The 19,244-nt window shown below is 41.1% G+C and overlaps 2 protein-coding genes across 3 annotated transcripts in view; one reads left to right on the forward strand and one right to left on the reverse strand.

Annotated features, from left to right (window-relative positions):
- Positions 1–909: 909 nt before the first annotated feature.
- Positions 910–3,511, reverse strand: LOC119648096 (39S ribosomal protein L50, mitochondrial). Its single transcript, XM_038049595.1, has 4 exons — positions 3,354–3,511; positions 2,829–2,998; positions 1,266–1,468; positions 910–1,216 (listed from the first exon to the last, which is right to left on the reverse strand). The coding sequence occupies exons 1-4, from the start codon at positions 3,411–3,413 to the stop codon at positions 981–983; spliced, it is 669 nt and encodes a 222-aa protein (XP_037905523.1). The 5' UTR covers positions 3,414–3,511; the 3' UTR covers positions 910–980.
- Positions 3,512–3,637: 126 nt separating this feature from the next.
- LOC119648095 (mediator of RNA polymerase II transcription subunit 13) overlaps positions 3,638–19,244 on the forward strand; it is an 82,838-nt gene continuing 67,231 nt past the window's right edge. For both annotated transcript variants that reach the window (XM_038049593.1, XM_038049594.1), the window contains exon 1: positions 3,638–5,513. In XM_038049593.1, the coding sequence (XP_037905521.1) occupies positions 5,445–5,513 (69 nt within the window). In that variant the 5' untranslated portion in view covers positions 3,638–5,444. The remainder of the gene's footprint in view (positions 5,514–19,244) is intronic.

Genomic DNA, 19,244 nt, shown 5'->3' on the forward strand with positions numbered 1-19,244 from the left:
TGCACGAAATTCACAAAAAATTGTAAAGTTTCACCCCCTATAACTTTGTTAATAATAATTGGATTTTCTTCAAACTTGACCAAACTGTGCATTATGTTCTTCATTATACGCATGCCAAATTTTGTACTCCTAGGATGAACATAAGGGGGGTGCCGGGTAAATTTCTAAAATGTGGAAATATACTATTATTAACTTTATTTGTGCAGATATCGGAACCGGATATATTTTGAGGCCTAGATTTCGTAGAGATGCACCACTGTGATTTTTTTCAGATTTTTCGGTTAGATAGGTTCTGAGAACGAGACCTGTTACACTTTTTGGGGGTCATATTTTGAACCCTCACTCCCCTACTTTTCATCTAATATCAAATATTGAACCAGATTCGAAAAGTACTAATTGAGACCTTTCATTTGATACCCTACATGGCTACATTCTGTGAAAAAAAAATTTGCACCCTCCATTCACATGTATGGGGAGCCCCCCTTAAACTTGACATAAGATGGCGCCACTTACTGCATGTAAAGGGATCACCAGATTACATACTCTCACCAATTTTCGTGACAATCGGTCCGGTCGTTTCCGAATAAATCGAGTGTGACAGACAGACAGACAGACAGACAGACGGACAGACGGACAGACAGACACCGTCTCGATTCTAATAAGGTTTTGTTTCACACAAAACCTTAAAAAGGCATGTTAGAAATTGTGCAAGCTTTGTATGCAGTGAAAAATGTTTGATGATGAGATCCACTTGGCTAATTTTTTCTTCAAACTGTTTTCCTCATAAATCGAATTTCTGTTCTAAAAGAGGAGTTGAAAAACTGCCTATAACCTCGAAGACTAAATAATTAAGAGAAATACATGATTGACTGAAGCTTAAGGATGAGATTACCTTGGACAAGTAAAAGATTTTTTACAATATCATTTTAACTTTATTGCATTAAGCTAATTCCTATATTCCACATTGCAAGTGGTTTTGGCTATGGCCACGACTGTTTAGCGACGTGACCCGGATATTTGTTTCGATATTTCAGACCAGTCACCAATGTCGAGCTCTTCGGGAACGCAGTTTTACCACCAAACATTGTATCTGTCTCGGGATGGAAGCGAACATAATCATGCTGAATGTGCAAGTTCTCCGGAAGCTGTGCTTCTCGCAATGCCTCCAACGGCGTGGTAATGGCAACAGGTGTTTCATAAAACTGGACAATGTTATCTAGAAAGAATTCATGAGATCAAGTTTAAGTGGATTTGGAAATCTTTACCAAAAGTTTTCATTTCATGGATCTGCGAGTTTGGTACGCTATGGTTGAAATTGCAAGAACATGCCTTTAAAATCGCGTATTTCTTTTCTAGCGAACTTAGCTCGACTTTCCCGTCAGCCGGAACTTGATGTTGGTTGAAAATTTCCTTTACTTGCGATGCGACATTTTCTGGTGGCTCGTAAGGGTTCTGTGATCGCAGGAATCTAAAAATACGACATTAAGAAGTTGCACTTGCTGCGCATTGTGTACTTTGCATAAACAAAATCTAAAAATAACGGCTAAATAAAGTATACTGACATGCAGAATCATCGGAACGAGTAGCGAAGTAAACACGGCCTTCCTGGTGTACCTAAAATCTGAATGGAATATCCTTATTTTCGCCAGACTGAAATGCTGTCGACGAACATTGCATGCGGAATATGAAAAAAATCGGGAAACTTAAAATCGATAAATTTCCTTTTTATCGCGCGCCGCATATTTGCAATTGGCAACAGAAACCCAATGCTCAATTGCTCACAGCAGACTGCCGTTGTGGTGGTGCTCGAAGGGGAAATTTAGTCGCAAATCAAATTGTGGACTGACAGTTCGCGCGTTTCAGTTGTGTGCGGGCGACATTTTTAGGGCTTTCTTATTTACATGGACTTGCTGTCATTCAAGTGGAGAAATTCAGTGAACACCGGAGAGAAACCCAGAGTCTCTTACTCAATATGGTTGCAGTCATTCGGTTAACATATACTGTAGCCGAGTATAAACACAGATGCTCCAGTGTGGCCATATCCGACTCAACTTTCTTCGAGAAATGATAAAGCACGATTTGCTCCCCCGCATGTAAGCAAGTTCCTGGTTTTGGATTGTTAGAAGATGAAGACGCTCGATAAGTTGAGTTTATGAGAAGTGCAAGGGACATTTCTGTTAATCGGTTGCGCAGCAATTCGAATTGCTCAACGGTGGAGCAAATACAATAACAAGGTTGGATCAAGGCCGAATCAGGTAAAATTGTCGACAGAGAAATCAAGGAGCAACCGAATTGTGGGATAGCAGGAAACCCAACTAAAAACTCCAACTGCAAGAATGGAGCTGTACAGGAACAATCCCGAAAATTTAAGGAGGACATCCCATTTTTGTGGATTTATCTCGAACCCGGTTGCATTCCATTTTGAAATTGTGGTAAAAACAGGTCGAGTTGTGTGGCAATGTGGCACCACTTTCATGATGACTTAAAGTAGGTTCAGAACTAAAAAGCGGAAAAATATACCCAGTCGCCATCCAGCTAGGGCCTCCATATGCTCTCCTCACGCGCGTTCATTAACACAAACGCACTCTCGGCAAGGTGGAAGGCGCAAAGCGAGGCGGCGAAACTATGCCCGTCGCCAGCAGGTCAGAATGTGAGTATTTGATCAGGCGAACTGTGTGCCTTCCCGATTCAACCGCAGATTAGATCAGTGTCGACGGCCGTCGCACACACCCACACAACGCCAGCGCCCGTGCCATGGTATTGGTGAAGGGTACACCAGGCGCTTATGTACAACGCCAGTTCGTTCCGACTCCTCTAGCTGTACACACCCTTTCGAGGCCAGTGAAGCTGCCACAGAGTCAATTCTCCTCCCTGCTGTCGTCGCAGCCGATGCGACCGCCGTTGCCTTCTTGAATCTGTTCGGCGGAGTCTTGTACTGATGTTTGTTGCTATTGTGCACTGGACTGGTGCTCACGGGTCTCGTCACGCCTTTCGTAACCTATTTTCAACGAGTGCGAAAGTAACGAAACGCTGTTAGTACCTTGCTTACGCTAAAAGTGAGTTAAATTCACGCGACGTGCACTAGTCCTACGTTCCCGTCGAATTCGATCGAATTGTGCGTTCGAGATGTTTTGTTGAGCGGTGGTGGTCGCCCTAGTGTGAGTGCCACATTTTTACAATCACCCACACGCATGCAGCTGCCGTCAATTTTTGACACACGGAACACGCGAAGTTCAGTGAAAATTTTCCATCTTTTGTTAGGGAACCGCGTTGTAGGTGTGCGGAATGTGAAGAGTCGTGAAAACGCGGAATTCGCGGAAATTACTAAATAAAATTTCGCTTAAACTACTTACGTTTTTCGTGGAAATTCTGTGGATGACAGAGCGAAAAGTAACTTGCGCTAAGGCCGCCATGACGAGGAAAGACAGAATGTAGTGTGGGTTTTGGAATCGCGACCGAGTGTATGTGTTGGTCGGTGGACTTTTTCGTGCGTGCGCTAGTGTAGAGAGAAAGCAATAGGAGGCACAGAGCGAAGGAAAAAGCGTAAATGGGAATGGGAAAACGTTAAGAAGTTAATATAGGAAATTAGGGGGCAGAAGAGCGAGTGCCGGAACCTTGTTGCCGCCGTATTCCATCGACGGACGGATATCAATTTCGCGTCTGTGTGGGTCTGGTAGACTCAAAGTAAAAGGTGTTCTTCGATCGGTTCGGTTTTGTGAACAGTTTCTTCGCTGGGTCGAGTATTCGTCTGCAGAATAAAATTAAGTGTTTCCTTACTAATGTGAGCGATGGGTAATTTTCCTTGGGTAGCAAAATCGTGTTAGAAATGCCCAGAAACATTGTTGAAACGTTCAAGGTAAATCACGGCTTCGAGGAAATTCTCATCTGGTAATACGTGGGTTCACGGCGGCGGGTTACGAACGCTAGGAAGAGACGGAAAATTTCCTATGTCGAAGATCCACCGGTCGCGAGAATGAGTACAAGGGCAAGTTATATGCAGCGGGCTTGTGCGTAAATCGACTAGAATCCAGATTCCGGTGACTTTTGTGGCAAATTATGAATAATCTTAGCTAACATAATTCGAGAACAACCAATTTGTCGCACAAAATATCTGTAGAATCGGGGATTTCTCGTGAGTGTTGCTGTCTAGCTCTGTTTGCCGTCGAGTGAAGGAGAGAGTCGAGTGTGATAGGAGACGGTTGAGAGTGTGGGTACGTGGACAGGCAGAAAAGTTGGCAGTAGTGGTGTATTTTAGCATTTTACTTTGGGCTTCTCCTGTGAGTGACTTCAATTCTACGCCGCCATTTTGCTCATAGTCGCCAACATAACACCGTTGAGACCTGTCGTCGCTGTAACTTTCCAATATTTGCTCGGTTTCCGCGATAGTGCTTTCTAAAAAATTTGAAAAGTGAAGGATTTGTTCCAACAAGATGTAGAGACACTTCGCAGGACCCGATCTGTGAAGAAAACGCGTTCAGACCGGACAAACTCGGAATATACGATTTCCTCTGCATTCGTTCGGGTTCTAGTTAATCGTTTTTGCAGCCACCTTCGTGGCACTTCGTCAGCTCTCGTTATTCGGCAGTCGTTCCTGCCTTGTCCGCAGGAGAGGAAAATATTGGCCCAAGTGCAAGGAAATGAGGGAATATTCCGAAAAATTGGCATCATGAAAAAAGAATGAAAGGGACATTGACTGCGACTGCGGGGCCAGATTTTCGGTTTTTGGTTCGATCCTGGTTTTGGTCGTGTCGCAAAGTTCGGATCGAGTCTGTCGCGCAGAACTCGTCGGAAGCGTTCACGGTTGCTGTTCGATTCCGTGGAAAGTAATTAGCAATCGAGAAAGGCCGGCACGTCGAACGCCGTGAGGAACGGAGGACAGTTTTCGGAATTGCGGGAGATTCGCAGAAGAAAGTATTTTCATCGCAATTCACATATCAAAGATCATTGTTGGTCAGAAGCAAAAACACAAGAAATCGAAGGAGATAGGAGTTAAGGAGGAAGAGAGAGGCGAGTGGAAGGAAGACGTGATCCGCTGGGGAGTGTGTGTAACTGGTCGGCACGCGTAAATTGACAGTGTGCGTTTTGTGATTTCTCTTCGCCCATGGCTTTTCGTGTGCAGTGAGCATGTGTTGGTGTACCTTGTCGCGCTCCATTCGGTTCGGTTTCTCTGCGTGAAAAAGAGTTTAACAAAAGTGATTCAATTTAAATAGTTTTCAGTGTTTTCGGGGGAAATTGGGTTATACGTTACACTAGCAAAATTATCTGCCGAAATAATTGCTGGCTCTCGTCTTTCCTCCGGTGGCAAGTAGAATGAAGTAACGTCATACGGTAAAAGGCTGCGAACAGCACAGCAAGGAATTAAAAAGTCGAATCGCAAATAGTAAATTGAATGGAGAAATGAAAATGTGGTGTTTATTGTTTACTAAATGTAGGAAAATTCAACTATGACGCACCAGAATCATCAAACAAACGGCGCAAGTTTGGAGGATTGCCATACAAACTTTTTCGCCTTGGTAGGTATACGTTGGCTAAGTAGATGAAAGCTATCAATAAGCTGAGCTATGTACAGTTTATTTACTAGGTACGAGCGTGCTCCGCATTCAATACTTGCCCGTTGCGGCTGTGTGTGGGTTTATTTTTACCAGATGTGTGTGCGAAGTGATTGTGCAAGAGTGTGAGGGCGACCGTGATTTCTTCAACGGGTAAATTTGCATCAGTCAAGTGAAGGGAAACGGGAACAAATAAGGCTAAGACACAGTTTGTTATCATTCGTGAGGGGGTATATACAGTTTTATCTGGCATGAGCTGTGATTCGATTTCGGAGATACTACATTCGCGTGACTACGGCACTAAGATCGGAACTTGGTTACCAATTCAAATGTTTTTTACCTGCAAATGTGATATTTTGTTTTGATAAAAGACGTGGCAAGAAGTGCTCTAGATGGGCATATTGGCTTGGCAATTTGTTGAGATTCTGTAAGATTCGCGAGCTAGTAAGATACCAGAAGTGATCGCAGTCAAACGTCAGTAATCTATTCAAGATTTAGGAATGTTCCTAGAAATAAACAGAGTTATTTGCTTCCTTTTCGAATGAACGTACGAAATATTTCACCATCTACCCTTTCATAGGAGGTTCGGTGGTGATTGTGGGCACTGATTGCACTTTACGGCTATCATAAAGGTGTACCCCTAATTAAAATCTACGTTTCAGAACTTCGGACTTTTGTGAGTTCTAAGCTATAACCTAGCCTTAGCCCAATATGGAACGTTTCTAGTATTTAAGAAACTTGGGATCAACTTTTAGCCATAAAATCCTTATTTGCTTCTTCGAAATATCCTAATTCTAGCAAGATTCAACTAAAAGACTTTATCATATTTTTTCGAACCTTAGTAAAATATCGACTAAACTTTTCAACACTGTTGTGTCGCCATCGATATTTTGTTTTCAGAATGCAATAACTTTAATTACCCAAGGCCAAGCACCTTGGGTAAATTTTTAATGAGAACATGTTTTATTTTAGGTGAGTGAATGTGCCAATTGGAGAGGAAGTGCCTCCCACATATTATCGGCGGCGTTCTTCATGTGCGTTGGTTAGAAGATCTTCCTTATTTTCCGTAAAACATGTTGACAACGAAAGCAAGTGTGACCCTTCCTATGAGTAGAACAACGAAGGCATCGATTAATTTCTATATAAGAATAGCGTTGTTATTGGGGGTGCCACATTTCTCCTTATCAATCGAATCATTTCATTTTCCAAAATTTTGAAATTTGGCCTTCCATCCTAGTGTTCTTTCTATGCTATTATATGTAGCAACACGTGGAACGTAATGGGCACCATGTGTCATAAGTACTCTGGCCCGATACCATTTCAACAGGAAAATTTCGTGGTCATCGTCAAAGACGCTTTTGCATATATCTGTTTTGATTGTTTGTCCAATCGTCGGTGGTAAAATTTTCTAATCTAGAGTCATTGCAAGGAACAACTTCAGTCAGTGCAATTCGCTCAAAAATCTGCCTATTGTGGGTTCATGGGCAAAAATATGGAGGGGAATAAGCGGTTGGTTGATCTGGGCAGGCGAGCTTCTAAACTTAGCAGATCTCGCTGGGTGCAGACCGTGCCATACTGGGCAATTATTTGTCTGACTCTGTTTTGCATTGAATCTTAGAAGATTTGGAGCGCACCTATAAGAAAACACACCATGTATGTGACACTGGTTAATAGGAAAGTATGTCCTCAGACTCATCATGCATATTATTACGTTATGTATTTTAAGGATTTTGTTTTATTGGCTTAACTTCATCCAAGAATTATATAAAAAATTATTATATTATAAATCTTAAAATGGAAATATTTTCAAGGGTCTAGGAATTCTATTTGGCTTTACAATACGTTCCGTAGAGTCAAATTATGTGTTATAGGTGCATTCGATGACGATGATTTCTTATTTTTTGTATATCGATTATGGGTAAAGAATCATAGATGCACAATGTCGGTCAAAAAGGACGAAGGGTAGGGTAGGTAGGTATCAGTGGCCGCTCCGAGGAGCCCAATTAGCGCTTTGGTGCGCCGTTTTGATGCCACAAACTCCTAAGACCGTGACTGTTGTTATAGGAACAGGGAAGCAGAGTCCAGCTGGCTCGGATCTTCAGAGCCAGCCCGTAGCATTCACGAAGGAAAGCAGCTCTCCGACCCTGTAACTAGAAATCTCACTGAGGTCCCCAAAGAATGGTTTACCCAGTGTCCGCAGCCTGACTCGAGCCAGAGCCGGGCAATCGCAGAGAAAGTGCATGAGGGTTTCCCTTCCTTCTCCGCAGCTTCGGCAATGCGAGTTGTAGGGTAAGCCGAGCCTAGCGGCATGGTCCCCTATGGGCCAGTGCCCCGTGCAGACCGCCGTAATCTTGAATGCATTTGCACGCGTCTGGCACAGGAGCTCTCGTGATCGGGCTATGTTATAAGCGGGCCAAATTCTCCTTGATTTGGCACAGCTTGTAAGCCTTTGCCATCTCAGGCCCGCGGCTGCTAGGTAGTGCGAGTAGACTCGGCCCCCGACAGCCGCCAGCGGAACACCGACTGTGTTCCCCGAGGGACTGCCAAGAGCAGAGCCTTGCCTGGCCAATCCGTCAGCCCGCTCATTCCCTTCTATGTTCCTATGCCCGGGAACCCAGAGGAGAGTGATCTTGAGCGTGCCGCCCAGATGGTTGAGCGTGTCTCTGCACTGCCCCACCAACCGGGAAGATGTCGTCGTTGAGTACAAGGCCTTGATGGCCGCTTGGCTGTCGGTCAGAATGGCTATGTTACGCTTGGGACTCGAATCACGCTCCAGCCATCGACAGACTTCCAATATCGCCAGTACTTCCGCCTGGAATACACTGGCGAAACCTGGGAGACCATACGACTTGGATACACCGTGTGTATTCGAGAAAACCCCCGCGCCGACTCCATAGGCCATCTTTGATCCGTCCGTAAAGAATACCGTGTCATAGTCTTGCAACACGCCGCCGGTCTTCCACTTTGCCCTGGTTGGAAGGTCCACAGCAAAGTTTCTTGTGAAGTTCAGCTTGCGTGTGACATAGTCCGTGGGGGATGCCCAGATTTCTCGAGGTATTTCATCTAGAATGTTGCTGTGGCCGTAGGACTTCGCTGCCCAGCATCCGGACTCACGCAGTCTTACGGCACTGCACGCTGCAACATATTTGATGTGGAGGTCAAGAGGGAGGAGATGCAGGAGTACATTGAGAGCATCTGCCGGGCAAGACTGCAGAGCCCCCGTAGCACCTGCACACGCGGTTCTTTGAATCCTATTAAGCTTCGTTCTATTGTATTTCTTCTTCAAAGCCTGCCACCATACAATAGATCCGTACGTCAGGATCGGACGCACTACAGCGGTGTACATCCAGAGAACCATCCTCGGCTGGAGACCCCATTTCTTGGCAAAGGTTCTCTTACAGGCATAGAAGGCTATACAGGCCTTCTTAACCCTCAGTTCTATGTTCAACCTCCAATTTAGCTTAGGATCCAGGATTACACCCAAATACTTCATATTAGAGGAAAGAACCAACGACGAAGGGTATTTTGAGATTTTGTATGAAAAAAAACGCTCAAGTAATTGTCACGAAATGTGGCAAGTGACGCCATTTTGTATTGAGGTTCAAAGGGGGCTCCCCATACATGCAAAGGAGGGTGAACAATGTTTTCCACCGAATATGGTCATGTTGGATATCAAATGAAGGACTCGATTAATACTTTTCGAAACTGATTATTTCTGATATTGGATGAAATGGGGGATCCCGAAAAATCTTTAAAAAAAATCTCAATGGTGCATCTATACGAAATTTAGGGCTCAAATCCCATTCCGATATCATCAACGGCACTACAAACGGTATCCGGTCTAGGCCTGCCTTAATAAGGAAATACCGACATCCTAGTTTTGCGCCGAGGTCCACCAATTCGATATCCATAAAAGCTTTCTGGCGTCCTGGCCTACGCCTTCGCTCCATCTTAGACAGGTTCTGCCTCGTCTTCTTTTTCTACCATAGATATTACCCTTATAGACTTTCCGGCCTGGATCATCCTCATCCATACGGATTAATTGACCCGCCCACCGTAACCTATTGAGCCGGATTTTATCCACAACCGGACGGTCATGGTATCGCTCATAGACTACGGAATCGTCCATCCTCATGCAGGGGCCATTCCGATATCCGCTCAAAAAATGTTAATAATAGTATTTTATTATGTTTTAGAAATTTTCCAAAAATCCCCGTTCATTTCACCCTAGTATAAGAGATAATATAAGACAATGAAATCTAACTATTATTAAAAAAGTAGTTGGCGTTGAAAATTCTGCATTTCAAGAAAATTCATTGCATTCTAAGAGGTGTATGACGTCATCATCATATAGAATGAAGTTAATTAATTTAATTAATTAATTTTTTTTATACAGGATATGATCGTGTAGTTGATACCTTCGGGCTCGAATAGTATTTTTTCGAAACTGATCTTATTTGTGATATTGCGTGAAATATATGGGGGCTAGGAATCAAAATGTGAAAAACAGGTCTCGCTCTCAGAAACCATTCAATCGAAAAATTCACAGTGGTGCCTCCATATGAAATCTAGGCCCCAAAAAACATACGGTTCTGATATTTGCACAAATAATGTAAATAATAGTATACTACTGTTTTAGAAATTTACTAGAAAACCCCCTTAAGTTGATAGCAGAAGTACAAAATTTGGTATCAGTCTAGGCGATAATATAGGACATAACCTTGCAAAGTTTGAAGGCAATCCAACTATCATTAACAAAGTTGCAGAAGGTGGAAATTTCGCATTTCAGGTAAATTTATTGCACCCTAAGGCGTGTATGACGTCATCATCATGTGAGTGAACTTATATGAACGATGGGGTCCATGGGGCCGTTTTATTTCCTTTTTTGGCTTTTTAGTTATTTGTTTACCGGTGTCAATTACTCGAGGGAGATATGTGTATGTATATGTAATAAAGCTTACGGCTAGTAACCAATATAATAGGCATATGTGTTCTGGTTACCAGCGGTTTTTGATTTACGTACATATGTGCTTTTGTGCACGGAATAAAGTGGAAATGCGTTAGATCGATTTATAAATGCGGTAATCGACAATGTTTCTTTATTTAGGATGAACACAGTATTTATGTCGTTGATAAGAATGCACGTATGTGTATCTTGGAGTTTGGAAAAATATGACAAAATGTTTTGTATTCTTAGCTATGTACGAATGGAAAATCGTGCGGAGAATTTCTCACATAAGATGAACGCAAAACCTTTATACCCAAGGCGCCCAGCTTCCGGTATCCCGACTTGTTTTTATTAGGTTGTTGCAAATGAAATGTCGGATATTTGAGTAAAATTTCAAAAAACTATAACTTTTATGAAAATTAATTTTATTAGTCAAAATAAGAACCAGCAGCTTCAATGCACTTCTCCCAACGAGATACAAGGGCATTTATTCCAGTTTCGTAAAAGTCTGGGTTTCTAGAGCTAAGAAATTCTTCAAAGGCACTTTTGACAGCTACTTCATTGCTGAATTGTTTCAACGCCAAAAGGTGATCCAAATGCTTAAAAAAGTGGTAGTCGGTTGGCGAGAGGTCGGGTGAATATGGTGGATGAGGAAGAGTCTCATATCGTAATTCATTTAATTTTTGGACCGTCATTCTGGAAACATGAGGTCGGGCGTTATCATGGAGCAGTATCACTCCATCTCTGTTGACCAATCTAGGCCGCTGAACACGTAATTTCTCGTGCATTTCATCAAATTGGGCACAATATTTCTCTGCATTAATTGTTTCACCACGCTCCAAAAACGAATAATGAATAATTCCAGATGCAGACCACCAAACAGTTACCATTACCTTCTTCGGGTGAAGGCTCGGTTTTGGCATGTGTTGTGGAGGCTGATCGGCATCTAGCCATTGCGCTGATCTGCGACGGTTGTCGTACAATATCCACTTTTCATCGCATGTCACTATTCTGCGCAAAAAGGGATTGTTCCTGTTGCGGTTGAGTAGAGAACTGGATATTTCCATTCGCAGCGCCATGTTTTGCTCGTTGAGTTCATGCGGAACCCACTTATCAAGCTTCTTCACCTTTCCAAGCTGTTGTAAGTGCCGAGATACTGTCGAATAGTGTACGCCTATTTTCTCTGCAATGTCACGAATCGGGGATCAGAGTCCACTATCAAACGCAACTCGTCGTTGTCGATCGATGGTCCTGGGTGTCCACGAGGTTCACTTTGGGGGGTCATGTCGCCTGATCGGACTTTTTCGAACCACCGCTGTGCCGTTCGTTCGTTTGCTGCGTCAGCTCCAAATGCTCTGCAAATGTTTCTGGTTGCCTCCGCTGCGTTGTGACCAAGTTTAAATTCATATAGAAAAAGTAGACGTTTTTGACTCCCTTCCATGCTTTTTTCTTTGAGTTTTACTTGGAACTTCAATGACGATTGAAACTGAAATGACTCCTTGATCGAACGAACGACTATTTATACTCAATTATCCCATACCACCAGAGTCACCTTGCGGCAGTTTTAAACATTAAAATCATAACTAACTTCACTTCATTGAAAAATCCGACATTTCATTTGCAACAACCTAATATTTGCAGGGACAATTATATGGTATCAACACATCCATTCTACTATTTTAAATTTCGAATTCCTTTTGGAACAATGTTTGGAATCTGGCAAAGAGCTAATCCCTTAAATTTTTATGCAATTGAAATAAAATTTTAAATGCGACTTCAAAATAGATTTCCCTAGTCAGCATTATAGGTTTTTTTGTTTAATTAATTTTTTTTTTGTTTGTTAAAGTTTAACGATTCTATGGCCAATTTTTTCAAAAGGGTATTTTAAAAAGAAAAGTCCTACGGTGGATCACAATTTACCTTCCATTTATTGCACTCAAGGGGACTGCCTTTCTTTCGGATCAATCTACCACTTCATATTTATTTTAAAATACATGCATTTGTGCCTGTGGTGAAATGCTTCTTCTGCATTATTTGTGTGATGCTTTTTGCCTAAGTAACGAACTCCAGACCCCGATTTTGCGCCGAACCCTGTTAAGTTTAAATGCAGTTTTTGGACGCAAGCCTAGAGGATAAAACAGAAAGAATCAAGCAGACAATAATACATTGTCAATTTCCATATAATAATGAAACATATGAACAATTTTTCCCGAAATTTCTATTATAAAAAATTTCAAACTGACTGAGTGAAAGTGAATCCCGAGGCTTTCGGTAAATAGTTGTTTACGATATCTCTCAATAGAATCATCTGAAACACAAAAATCAAAATGCATTTGTTAAAAGAGATGCTTCTCCCTAGAAGGATTTTTTTGTCGATTTTTACGAAACCAGAAACTTGACTTTCGTTAAAAAGAAATCAGTTAACTTCAACAAATTTAAAATTAATAAACATTAAAAAAGTTTCCAGGGCTATCTGGAGAAATATGTGAAGAAGTTCTGTGCCAATTTGCTAAACGATTAGAACAGTAGATTTTGAGTTATGGGATACAGGGCAGCAAGTTTCAAAAAAGGGATTTAAAATTTTGCACCCTAAAAGTTCGACCTGGTGCAACGGACGTTCAAAAACTAATAATTTCGTCAATTTTACTTCGATCAACTTGACATTTTTACGGAATATTCTTGAGAGGTTATGCATTCATTTGTTATGTTGTTTTTCGATTATAGAATTCAATTGAGTTCCCAGTTAACTGTACCCTAGGCATTCCCAGTCGGGTTAAGGTCTGGGCTTTTGGTCGGCCAGGTTAATGTTTCTGGATCCGAGTTGTATTGGAAAGTCATCACCTATGAAAAAAAAATAATGGGTTATTCCCAACCAATGAAGAAAATATTTGAAATATTGGATAATACTTATGAATTGGGCACACAAGGTGCAGGGGCTGAGTCATATTGAAAAATGAATTTCTCGACACAGATTTTCCTTATTTCGGTTTTATCCCAGTTCCGTGTCCCATTATATATCTCCAGACTGACATGGAAAATATTTGAAGGTTGATGTCATATACACCTCGCTATACCGCTCACCTTTTCTTCACCATTTGGACATTGGAAAAAATGTTTCTTTACTGTCATCCTCGCTCCAGTTTCTCTTCTTTTGCGAACAGTTGAGTCGCCTTTTCTTCATGACCTTTGCCAGAAGAGGCTTTTTGACAGCCTTTCGTGCACAAAGTCTCAGCTCGTTCAGACGACGCTGCATCATTTAAAAAAGCATCCTTCTTGATAAAGAAAATATCAGTTATGCTTTAAATAATAGCTTTGTTTCTTAGGTTCACTTGAAGTGGAAAAAGTATTGAAGGAAACTAGAAAAACCGGTTTAAAAAAGTGCGCAACATTTTTTATCAGGCATGAAATGTTAAGTGTTTTTTACGTAATTAACTGGGTGACGAACTCCATAAATAGTTGAGCCAGATTCTTTGGTAATTTTCTAGTAGTTTATGTTTAGCAAGAATGTTGAATGATCAACAAAATTAAATTAATTTATTTGATATTCACCACTATTAGATAACATATAATCTTCTTCCTGGCAATTTATCATTCCCTCCTTGTAAAATTGGCTTGGATTAAAGTTTTCGAAGGCCTGATTTATTTGCTCTTCATTTTTCCCATAGATGTATTGAATTCCGATCAGATAGAAGGGATCCTTATCAAGTCATGGTCTTTTGCCGATAATGTTTTCATATGCAATCAATGCTGTTTAAAAAAAGGCTCAATTTTTACCCGTGAGTGGAGGTTTGTGGCAACTCTGAAACTACCCTATTCATAGACGAATCGTGGATGCAACTGCGTGTGAAACACAATCGACAGCACGACGCGAGTATTTCCACAATACAGCGGAAATATAACGTAAAAGTCATAGTAACTGGCGGAGCGAGCAGTTGCGGAAAATCCGACATCACTTTTTTGCGGAAGAAGCGCCCGTTACCAGTCGACTCAGCTGTGAATGAGTACCTGAGTCAAATCAGGGTAATAATCTCGGGCGAGCGCAATGCTGACCACATTGCCTCCTACAGTATACTGTAGTGTACCGTTACGGTCTTGAATGAAGTGCTCTAACACACTTCAAGGCCTAGATCCAATATGGATTGTTGCGCCAACGATTATTATTAAGCGCCCGTTAACACGTTGACTGCCAACTACGAGATAACTCGTAGATTGCGATCTTTTTTAGGACGCCAAATACGAGTTATCTCGTCCTATGTTTACTTACCATTTTTGTGCATTTACGATTAAACTCGTAATATATCAGTGCTAATATAGATAGATGGCTTCTAGGAAAAGAACAAAAAATCAATAATTCGTATGCCCTTTTTTTTAAGCAACAAAAAAATTTTTTTTATGATACCTGTGTACTAGAATTTGAGTTTTTAATAATATAATGTGATAAAATCAAATTGCCATTTTTGGCCAGATTTCTGAAAATTGCCTTGGCAGTCAACGTGTTAATAGAGAATACTATATGAACAATATCGCATCTGCATTTGCAGTTTCAATAACGTTCATTAATATTTAGATAGTAGCGATAAAGGCTCGGTTACATATCGACTTGGCAGCTTACGAAACGATTTACACGGGGTAGATAAACGTGGCAATTCTACTGACTTGAATCCCATAGAAAATGCGTTACGTAGTGGATTGAAGTTCAATGTGTTTACGAAGCCGAAATCCGAAAATAGCCAGTAGTCGATTGGAGGAATACAGAATAAGTGGATCGCACTATCCGCGGATCATCTGTCCGGTTGACTTAGTGACTTAAATCTTACTGGTGGCAGAGAAATGTGTATCGTAAATGGATGTCGGATACCAGACGACTCAGCTGTGAATGATAGTCAGATCAGGGCGAGCGCAATGCTGATGACCACCTTTCTTCCTTGTAGTGCACCACTACTGTCTTGGATGAAGTGTTCTAACACGCTTTAAGGCCTAGATCGAACTGAAGAATTTGTGCGAAAGTTTCACATAGTAAATTTTGGACTGCATAAAATGCACCCAATAAAATTTTTAAGTCATAGACTATAAATAAAAAATAATTTCCCTCTTTTCTTTTAAATTTTACACGAAAACAAATTCTAGAAACTTGCGCTACATACTGAGGACAGAAACTGGTTGCCTGGGCAATTCATAGCGGGTATAGACACATACGAAGTTGCTTCGAAATGTTACCGATGTTGCTTATGACTCGACGTAATAGTGTTACTAAGATAGACCGTTTAATTTTATGTATGATGTAGTAGGGTACCAGAAATTCGTACAAGAAGCACATTTTTCACCTATTATAAATTCGCCAACTATATTAATATTTGCATCAAAATTCCCTGCTTTGTGCTCTATACACTGATATACATATATAATTGCAAAATTACTTGAACATATAGGGATTATGCAGTAAATTTAGAAAATGTAATAATGCACTAGTGTTAACTTCTCTCGGACAAAAACCGAGATGCGATTTATTCAGAGGCAGAGATTTTACATAGGACATGTATATATGCGAGTATATGTGATGAAGAGAAGCACAGATCGCAAGTTCACGTGTAAATTACACTATGAAATTTTTGGTGGTACGAAAATATTATTCCTGGTGCATAGAGTCGGTCTTCCACATCATCTTAGAGATTTCCTAAGTCCGACTGATCCTTCCTGGCTGAAATTCTTGCCCCTCTTTCTGCACTGCGTCGAGGGTTCAGCTACGCGCTGAAACATCTGACTTTCCCACTGCCGAAAATTTCCAAAGACTTTGGATTTCGGAAAATTACTTTGTCATTATATTCTATGCATGTTCTAGATTAGATTTATGCAAAACAAAAAAATCGATTTGTTGAAGGTGAATTACCCTCTTAGTATTTAGACTTATAGGATATCAGCGTTTGCCAATGTTGACACCCCAATCGCAAACTTCAGTATGGACTGTGTGTGACTGTGAAATTGGCCCCTCTTTTGCAAGGGCATCCAAAAGTTCATTTCCCTTTGCTGATGACGCAGTGGCTAGATATCCAGAGCAATTCCACTGCTTTGAATCTAAATTATAATTCAAAATAGAGATCAAAGGACTGGTCGCAACAAACGCATATATTTCAGCCCGAATGCCACACGTTCTTCTGTTCAGTACCAATTTTCTCTGTGCGTGAGATTAGCTTTATGTCACCTACCAAACAGATGGGCCGAGGGTAGAATGTCTTTTAAGAGCGGAATTCAGTGCTTCCAATGTTTTATGCATCGCACTTCCGGTATTTCGTCGTAGATATAAACAAATTAGTCTCCGAGCTCCACTCATTGTAGTGCCTTGAGTATATGAGTAGATATTCAATACTCACACATAGAATTGTTTGCAGTGAGGCTAAATTATACTGAAAATGCTTTTTTTTTACCTTGTTCTATGACACTGTAGCACTATATAAAGCAATATCTGCCGGAGTGTAGACGGATACAAAAGTTCACAAGTCTAGATTCAACTGTGGAAAAATGTTTCTGAACGTTTTCCTTGATTTAAAAAAGTTTCACATGTCACCATTGAAATGTTTTAGTTTGTGTGTGTGTATGTTCGATTTTGCACTCAACTAGGGGATATTCTGAATTTTGAAAAAAAAAACTAGAAATCTGTTGGATCATTTACTCTGGCAATACTACCATCCACTGTCAATAGCCATTTCCAATGCCGGCTGTTTGTTCAACTTGTGCACATATCGTCACGTGTTGGCGGCTTCCAGATACACGTGGTAGCCGAAGACGGACGAAAGGAGCACTGTATGGGTGGAAAATGTGCTTGCTACAAATGGCAACGTTGACCGCTATGTACCCCGGAGGGGAGTTCATCCTCGTTTCTAAAGGACACAACGTTTGGCTGGCGAATATCTCCCTATCTTGTTTCTTATATTAATTGAATTAAACTGGGAAGTAGTTTGCGGTGGACTTTGCGTCTTTATCTTTCCTCAGCAGGATTTCATGTACATTTACGGACGGACATGGTGCGCATGCTCAGGTCAAAGCCGTCTCGCGTTCTCTCAATCGCCGCATATTCAAAACTTGTTTCCATGATCTGGTATGCGTACGGTGGAAACGCAGCGAGTGTGAAGTCGGCACAGAATTCATATGCGATATCGCGTGGGGTACAGAGGCCGGGCAACATTTCCGCTACACCACTACATCGAACTAGCGAGAGGCTACTTGCTTCTTTTCTTATTTCGCGATGGACTTTAGTGCTCATTGCCCTATTTGCTGGCCTGGCATTGCTGTATTGTTTCAGGCAGTTTGTAGGTGCAGACGCCCTCTTTGCCATAAGGCGAAATAAATGACTGGTTTTGTCCCGATAGAGGAACGCGTCCATTCTCTACGTGTTCACGAAGGAAAATGTGACTTGCGACAGTGCTGGAAAATTGCCTTAATTTTAAAGAGCAAAGTTTACATTGTCGTATTTTCGAGTTTGGTAACACTGCGTGGCGACATGCCGCTAGACGTTAGTCGGAATAGTTGATGATAACTACGTGCGGACAACTTTTTTGTGATTTCTACCGAGATATCTTTTTCTCTGCGCTCCTATTCGTTTCGCAAAAAACATGATGTATGATATATGGAAGTTGCAGAATTCATATGCGCACATGATTTTTCAATTTAGAGAAATTGAGGATATTTTTTTAGATTTTAGCTATTGTCAAGAAGTCACGCATGAGAAAAACGTCTGGCTGAGCAAACAGACAGTTGCTCCGTATGTTTTTCAACCAGCCCAAATGTTGAAAGTTCGTTGCGTTTTAAATGGCCTATATATGTGCATATATATTCTACATACGTCTGATGGCATTGAAACTTGAGCAAAAGTCAAGAAAATGTGATTGACTATGATTTTCCGATTGAATCGCAAGGAAAGGCTAAAGTACCGAAAATGTGGTTTTTTTCTGGTCAATCATATACCAGTCAAACCTGGAAATTGTTTGCCTAGTTTGTAAAATCATCGTATGAATTGTAGAAAACAAGCTTAGTAAAAGATTATAAAGAAGATAAAGTTATGTTTATAACATTTGATCAAAATAATGTTTTCCTTGAAAAGGTGAAAATTGACTTTCTTATTGATGGTATGCATGTTTGAAAAGTTGTTATTATTTGTGGTTTTAGCCTTACAGAAAAGTGATCATGTATGAGGAGCCCCCCTTAAATTTGACACAAAATGGCGCCACTTACTGCATGTAAAGGGAACACCAGTTTACATACTCTCACCAATTTTCATGACAATCTGTCCAGCCATTTCCGAATAAATCGGGTGTGACAGACAGACAGAAACCGTCTCGATTCTAATAAGGTTTTGTTTCACACAAAACCTTAAAAACTGGCAAACATTTTGCATGTAGTCTAATAAATCGATTACAATTTTCCTCTGATAGGACAACCATGCTGTTGTCAAATTTCGAATGAATATGAACTTTAGAAGCAAAATTCGAGCCTTAAGAACAATGGTTTCAGCACCCCTTTGTGAAGATTTATGTATAACAAAAACCTTATTAAAATCGGTTTACTGTCCGTCTGTCCGTCACACGCAATTTTCTCGGAGGCAGTCATAGCGGTTGACATCAAATTTGGTGGAAAGGGGGGAAATTGAATGTTCATGCATACAGTTACATCCTGGTATCGTTCTTTGGGTTGCCGTTGGCTTCCTGTATATCTCGAATTCGTTAAAACAATCATCGAAGAAAAGCGGATAATGC

This window comes from Hermetia illucens, chromosome 2, assembly GCF_905115235.1.
Source record: "Hermetia illucens chromosome 2, iHerIll2.2.curated.20191125, whole genome shotgun sequence".
Taxonomy (NCBI): domain Eukaryota; kingdom Metazoa; phylum Arthropoda; class Insecta; order Diptera; family Stratiomyidae; genus Hermetia; species Hermetia illucens.